Source organism: Epinephelus moara, chromosome 13 (genome assembly GCF_006386435.1).
Source record: "Epinephelus moara isolate mb chromosome 13, YSFRI_EMoa_1.0, whole genome shotgun sequence".
NCBI classification, from domain to species: Eukaryota; Metazoa; Chordata; class Actinopteri; order Perciformes; family Serranidae; genus Epinephelus; species Epinephelus moara.
The window spans coordinates 5,222,984-5,230,387 of NC_065518.1; the positions used below are offsets into that span (position 1 = coordinate 5,222,984).

At 43.4% G+C, this 7,404-nt stretch overlaps 1 protein-coding gene across 1 annotated transcript; it reads right to left on the reverse strand.

The window, feature by feature from the left end:
• Positions 1-5,067: 5,067 nt before the first annotated feature.
• Positions 5,068-7,170, reverse strand: ch25h (cholesterol 25-hydroxylase). Its single transcript, XM_050060864.1, has 2 exons — positions 6,688-7,170; positions 5,068-6,311 (listed from the first exon to the last, which is right to left on the reverse strand). Exons 1-2 carry the CDS (start codon positions 7,108-7,110, stop codon positions 5,976-5,978), a joined length of 759 nt encoding a protein of 252 aa, XP_049916821.1. The 5' UTR covers positions 7,111-7,170; the 3' UTR covers positions 5,068-5,975.
• Between the last annotated feature and the right edge of the window lie 234 nt (positions 7,171-7,404).

Sequence of the window (7,404 nt, forward strand, 5' to 3'; positions counted from 1 at the left end):
CTGGTGTGTGTGCTGCGTTGCCTGGCAACAGACCGGGGGAACTGTTTTTTTTTTTTTCGCGGAGCTACATAACATACTTAAATAATTTATTTCATCACCTTTTGTTAACATTTCCTTACTCAGCATTGCTGTTTAAGCTGTTGTTGAACTGTTGTATAAAAGCAATATCACATGAGAGCTAGTGATGTTGTACTGTATATCGTCACGGCTGTAATCCGTCTGCGCAGTGCGACGCACAGCCTAGGAAACAGAAATACTGCAAAATAATAATAATAACGCGACTAAACATTATAACGTTATTTCGTCTTGTCTCCTCTTGGTCAACGAAAATGAAGAGACATTTTAGCAGAGGTTTTATTTTGTAAACCACATTTAGTCTCATTTTTATTCGTCAACAATATTGCATTATATATTTAATTATAGTTATCGTCACGACTACCATTTACGTTGCGTCTCGTTTTCGTCATGTGATAAAGGTTCGTTGACGACGATATTTAGTCATACTTTTCGTTGACGAAAGCATCACTAGCTACAATTCACACTAGTGATGGGCAAAGCAGTTCTTTAGATGTTACTGAATCACTAGAATCAGTTCATTAAAAAGATTCGTTCACCGAATCATTCAGTGCTTGGCGGGAGGAGCCCTGACTGTGTACTGCGTAGTCCGACGGATTGAACTGATACACGGCTGAGCTGCTGCTGCGTCTGTCCTGCGCTGGTAAGTGTCATTACTGGCCAGCCTGACATTTTAAGTTTGTTTATCTGGAAACTGAGTCTGTTAAAACAATGGGGAGGTGTGTGATTGTGTTCATGTGGCTTGACTCCTGGCTACATTAGCTGTTAGCTTGGAGAAAACGGTCCCTGTGAAAGGGTATCGCTGAGAAGAAATGATTTGAATCACTCAGGGATCGGGGTTACGTCATTCACCGAGTGATTCGCTCACTGAGTTATTCGTCACGCGGTAGGCAGTCCCTCCCTGCACCCTGGCTGCCTCGCGACTCCCAAGTGAGTCATCGTTCGCACGGACCGAATCAACAGTTCCACTCCCGGCCTGCACGCTCGCTGCTGAGCTCAACTGAACTGAGAAATGAACGAATCAGTTCCGGAAGTGATTCAGTTCAGTACGTTCACTCAACAGATTCGTTCTTTTGAATGATTTGTTCGCGAACGACACAACACTAATTCACACGGGTTTTCTCACCAAAACTGGACAATAGAAGATTGGAAAAACCACATTCAGATGGAAGCATGGATCCATCCTGCCTTGTATCAACGCTTCAGGCTGCTGCTGGTGGTGTAATGGTGTGGGGGAGATTTTCTTAGTACCAACTGAGCATGGTTTAAACACCACAGCCTACCTGAGTATTGTTGCTGAGCGTGTCCATCCCTTTATGACCACAGTGTACCCATCTTCTGATGGCTACTTCCAGCAGGATAACGCACCATGTAACAAAGCTCACATCATCTCAAACATGACAAAGAGTTCACTGTACTCCAATGGCCTCCACAGTCACCAGATCTCAGTCCAATAGAGCACCTTTGGGATGTGCTGGAACATCATGGATCAACTGTGTGAGGTCATCATGTCAATATCATGATATCAGAGGACACGTTGAAAAGTGTTTTAATGATCAATCTAAATGTATTTTTCATCTAAATACATAAAACTTGTCAGTGATTTCAGTCCGTCAGTAAATCTGATCCCAGTCAAAGACCGACCACAGACCTTTGACCCTTTGACCCCCCTGACGATGGGCCTGTGTGTGATGCTGCAGTGTGTTGAGGGTCCCTCTGTGGAGTCTGGAATCATGAAGAACATGAAACAATGACTAATAGTGTTTGTTATCTGCAGCCAATCAGAGCTCACTGTGAGGGTCGTGTGACTGCTAGTAAAAGGGGGCTGCTGCAGGAAGGTGTGTGTGTTTGTTTGTGTGTGTGTGTGGGTGTGTGTGTCTGTATGTCTGTGTGTGTCTGTGTGGGTGTGTGGCTGAAATCCAAATAACCTCAGTCTCACTGCTTGCTTCTGGGAAATCCTCAAACTTCCCCTCAGCCATTGTGCTCCCTCCTTCAGATCCTGCACACACACACACACACACACACACACACACACACACACATTCCAACTTTTTGGTGCCTGATTAACTTCTATTCAATAATTATTTCCTCTACATGAGTGGATATTATGATTTATTAACTCATCAAAAACACTCATTAACAGAAGTTACATCAGTAAACAACAAAAAATGTATTTAAGACTCACATGAACCTTTGACATTTGACAATGTTTAAACATGACTTAACATTAGTAACAACTGCTAATCAATAACATGACCATCTTAAAGCCCTGCCCCCAAAACACACATAAACTTGTGTTCAGTCCAAAAGAAGCCACGGAGCTTGTGGCTCGTGGTAGAAGAAATGCTGCCGTTGTCTACGGTGGAGTCTAAAATATTACGCATTATGCCTGGTACACACTACACGACTTTTCTGCCCGTTCTGAAAGTCACTATGTCACATTACACGATTGTGGAGTCATAAAATCGTGCCGTGACTAGCCAGCTATTTTTAATGAAGCTACACTGCATTTGATCTGCTGTTGTTTGTTTCGTAACATTAGCTGATTAATTAATGTGCAAACAGCAAGTTAGCTAATGTACCAGTCTGATCAGCACCAGAGTCTGAATAAAATCAAGTGACATTAATCACTCAAGACAGTATTTAGCTACACAAGCCAGCTAGCAATTTGTCTATTAGCCAGCAAGCTAAGGTTAGCTAACATTAGCCCACTAAAACTACGTTATCACAATATTTTTGTTTTCAGCAGTGGAGAACTGAAATTATGATATGGAGCACAGAGTTTGGTTAATTTACTGTTTTTTAGACCACAATTAACAAACATTAGCTCGTTAGCACAGCCTGCTGACCCTCCGCCTCACTACCCATCTCTAGGTCGGTACTTCCTCAGGATGAGAGCAGACGGCAGCTCAGACATTAGCTGCTGTAGCAACTCAAATTCAACCACCGTAAATCCCAACCCCGCGCTTCACAGCAGGCTGCTGATCAGCAGCAGCACTGGGTCTAACCCATGTAACAGCAGCAACAGAAAGTTTGCTGATCTGCGGGGACTCAGGGCCACCAAGAGGGTTGTGTGGGATGAATTCATGTAGCTACTCCCCAAAAAACCCTTTAACAGGGGGAAAAAATGGTAGAAACCTCAGGCCGAGCAACTGAGGAGGGATCTCTCTTCCAGGACGGACAGCCTTGTTGTGATTGTGTGAACTGACGTTATCTTAGGAGGAAACATTTCACCTGGTTTATTATTAATGACATAAGTAAATGATCCTAACAGTGTCGCTGCTCGTATCAGAGGGTGTGTTTGGATCAACATTGAGGGCAACAGGAAACATAATAAAACCATTAAACTCCTGTGAGTCACTCCTCTCGGCGCTGCTTTACAATCACTCAGGGGACTCAAGTCATCACACAGACACTATCAGGACTGTGTTGGTGGGAGGTTTTCACTCTGCAGAAGGAAATTCTTTGTTTGACCTCAGTAAAACTCGTCAGCTGATGAAGTTTAAATGTTTCACTGTGATGATGTCATCTGTTAGTTGGAACGCTTCGTCAAATATTTACTGAAAATCCATTTTCCTGTTTCCAAAGACTCTTAACTGAAGTTTCTGATGAAACAATCTGACAAACAACTGAAGGAAGTCTGAGTCCTCCAAACAGCCTCAAAAGACCCAGATGGGACTGAATGCATTCTATTTCCTGCTCCTTTCTCCTCCATCTCAGAGGTTTCACTGCACCACATTTATCTGACAGCTTCACAGATTCAGATTATTGATCTAAAATCTGATCAGTAATCAATGATGATGTTTGATTATGCAACCCCAATTAACAAAAAAGTTGGGACATTGTGTAAAATGTAAAAAAAAGCCCAGAATGCAATGATTTGTAAATCCTTTTTGACTAATATTCAAATGAATACAGCCCAAAGATATTTGATATTCAACTTTATTGTTTTTTGTAAATATACACTTATTCTGAATTTGATGCTGCAACATGTTCCGAAAAAGTTGGAACAGGGGCAACAAGACACTGGGGAAGTTGTTCAATGCTCAAAAAACCCTGTTGGAACATTCATAGGTAAACAGGTTAACTGGTAACAGATGATAGTATCGCTAATAGGTATGAAAGGAGCTTTTTATAAACAGTGTGCGCAAACAGTCCAACAGTTTGAGAACATGTCTCAAAACACAGATGCAAAGAATTTAGGGATTTCAACATCAACAATCTGTAATATCATCAAAACATTCAGAGAATCTGGAGAAATCTCTGCACATGAGGGCCAAGGCTGAAAACCAGTGCTGAGTGGCTGTGACCTTTGACCCCTCAGAGGGCACTATATTAAAAACAGACCTGACTGTATAAAGGACAGTACGACATGGACTCAGGAACACTTTGGAAAACCACTGTCAGTAAACACAGTTTGTTGTTTAATGTCCTGATGATAGTTCAGACTCTACCATGCAATGTCAAAGCCAGGTATCAACAACATCCAGAAGCTCCGCCCACTTCTCTGAGCCCGAGCTCGTCTGAGATGGACTGACACAAAGTGGACAGGTGTGCTGTGGTCTGACGAGTCCATCATGGATGTTGTGTTCTCCGGGCAAAGAGAAACAGAGTAATGGTACTAATACTGTATTAGTACTGTTACTGCAGGTACTTTATTTTGATGACGGTACTTTAGTAACAGAGTACTTGTACTCTGTGGTATTAGTACCGTTACTGCAGGTACTTTATTTTGATGACAGTAACAGATTATGTACTCCACACTGTCTGAAACATGCTGACACATGAATATGTTTATGTATTTATGGACATCTCTTTATTTGCATCGTGCATTTTCTTTCTGATTCGTCCTTAAAGTTAACAAACATAAATCAGACTGAAACAACAGAAACAGAAACACTCTGACTTTAGTTCATAAAGTTTATTCTCACAGATTCATATAAATACTGATTTCATATTTTCGGTCACGTCTGAAACGTTCAACTCAGACAAACACACATCACAGTTCAGTCTCTTCACTTCCTGTCGTCTGTTTACACTCAGACTTTATATAACTGTAGCTTCAACATTAATCAGCTGCCATTAATGATATTAAATATATATTCATATAAAAACTATCGTGGTCCGCACCTTATTCATCTGTTCAATATGAACTGATTCAAACAACATGAAAATGAATGGCCAAAATTACACTGTAAAAAATCTGCTGTTAAAACAGGTCATCTGGTCTGAAGCTGCAGAGTTTCTGATTTTAAAGATTCAACACATAAAAACATTTTACTGCAGACAGACAGTTACAGGCAGCTCACATCAGTCCTCACTGCGCTCTTCAATAAATAAACAAATAAATAATAATACAAATATATATGTGTCTATATGTGTGTCTGTACAGTTTGTCATCAGTCTTTTAATGTAAAAGAAAATATGACGTAAATATTTCTGAACAATCAGAAATTTGTTCACAAACGTCCTTGTTTCAACAAACTCCTCCATTAGTTCACAGACTCCTCCATCAGTTCACAAACTCCTCCATCAGCTCACAGACTCCTCCATCAGTTCACAAATTCCTCCATCACTTCACAAATTCCTCCATCAGTTCACATACTCGACCATCAGCTCACAGACTCCTCCATCACTTCACAAATTCCTCCATCACTTCACAAATTCCTCCATCAGTTCACATACTCGACCATCAGCTCACAGACTCCTCCATCACTTCACAAATTCCTCCATCCCTTCACAAATTCCTCCATCACTTCACAAATTCCTCCATCAGCTCACAGACTCCTCCATCAGTTCACAGACTCCTCCATCAGTTCACAAATTCCTCCATCAGCTCACAGACTCCTCCATCAGTTCACAAACTCCTCCGTCAGTTCACAGATTCCTCCGTCAGTAATTCAGTCTTGCGGTATGTACAGTGTCCCGGCCAGTCGGTCCCAGTGGGTGAAGTAGGGGGCGTAGTTGCACTTGGAGTTGAGGTGGTGGAGGTCGTGGTGGCGGGCCCCGCCATACAGCCCCAGTGGCACCAGGCGGTGCGTGGCCCACGGCAAGTCGTAGCCGCAGTGATCCTCCACCGACAGCCAGATGTTGAGCGTGAAGAAGGCGAGCTCGGTGAGCGGGTGGCAGCCCAGCAGGACGGGGGTGCAGGCGGCGAAGAAGCCCAGACTCAGAGTCTCCCACGCTCCCGAGTGTTCGGTGGTGAGGGCGGAGGTGGAGGTGTAGGTGTGGTGCAGCTGCAGGAGCACAAACATGACAAACTGTTAACGGTCAGGAAATAAAACACAGATATTAAATTATCAGGTTATTTATCTATTTAATATTTTGTTCTGTCATTATTAGTCGTTAATAACTTATTAACAATAATTAATAATAAACTTAAAATGTGTTTTTATCCACAGATTCTCAGTTTCAAGATTAAATCATTAAAACAACCTGAATTTCATGAAATTTGATGAAGTGATTATGGGAAAATGTTGCAATCAATAATCAGCCGATCACTGATCAGCAGCAGGTGTCTCAGGTGTGTCTCAAGTGTGTCTCAGGTGTGTCTCAGGTGTGTTTCAGGTGTGTCTCAAGTGTGTCTCAGGTGTGTCTCATGCAGGTACTGACCTTGTGGAAGTTGCGGTAGAGCCAGGGCACCCTGTGGTGCAGCAAGTGCCAGGTGAAGCTCTGGAAGTCAAAGAGCAGCAGGCAGACGAGCACCTGAGCGAGGAGGCGGGGCAGGTGCGGGGCCTCCTGCGGCAGGTGGAGTGGCCTCAGGTACCAGTGCATCAGGGTGAGGGGGAAGATGAAGACCAGGTGGTTGTAGAGCGTCAGGGCCAGGCAGCTCTGCACCGAGGCCCAGCTGACAGAGCTCTGAGGCTGCAGCTTGTACCTGCGCACCAGGGCCCACCTGGAGGACAGCAGGTCCAGCAGCAGGAAGGGCAGACAGAAGGACAGGTAGATGGACATGGAGAAGAGGACGGGGAAGACAGGTGAGAGCAGGAGGGACGAGTGTCCCAGCAGAACGTTCCAGAGAGGCTGCAGCAGCATCGTCCCATCAGAGTCAGTCAATGTGGGGCAGCTCAGTCAGTCTGAGCTGAGGAGCTCCGCTGCTCCTATATAAGCTTAGCCCCGCCCACCACACACTGATATCACGCCCACCGTGACCTTATCAGGACTCTTCCTGTTCCTGACATGAAGAAATGGAAAGTCAGACAAGTTGAAACAGGAGAGAGAAAACAAACCGCAGCTTCTGATCTGACTTTATTTTTAACTCTGTGAAGTTTCTGAGGAAACTTGTAATCTGTAATTATTATTGTTATTATTGACAGATAGATAGATAGT

Bases quoted from the DNA above. Each gene is read 5' to 3' on its own strand.
- ch25h (XM_050060864.1), bottom strand. From the start codon at position 7,110: ATGCTGCTGCAGCCTCTCTGGAACGTTCTGCTGGGACACTCGTCCCTC. The intron at 6,312-6,687 runs GTCAGTACCTGC...GTGCTCCTGCAG, and splicing joins TCTACCGCAACTTCCACAAG to CTGCACCACACCTACACCTC.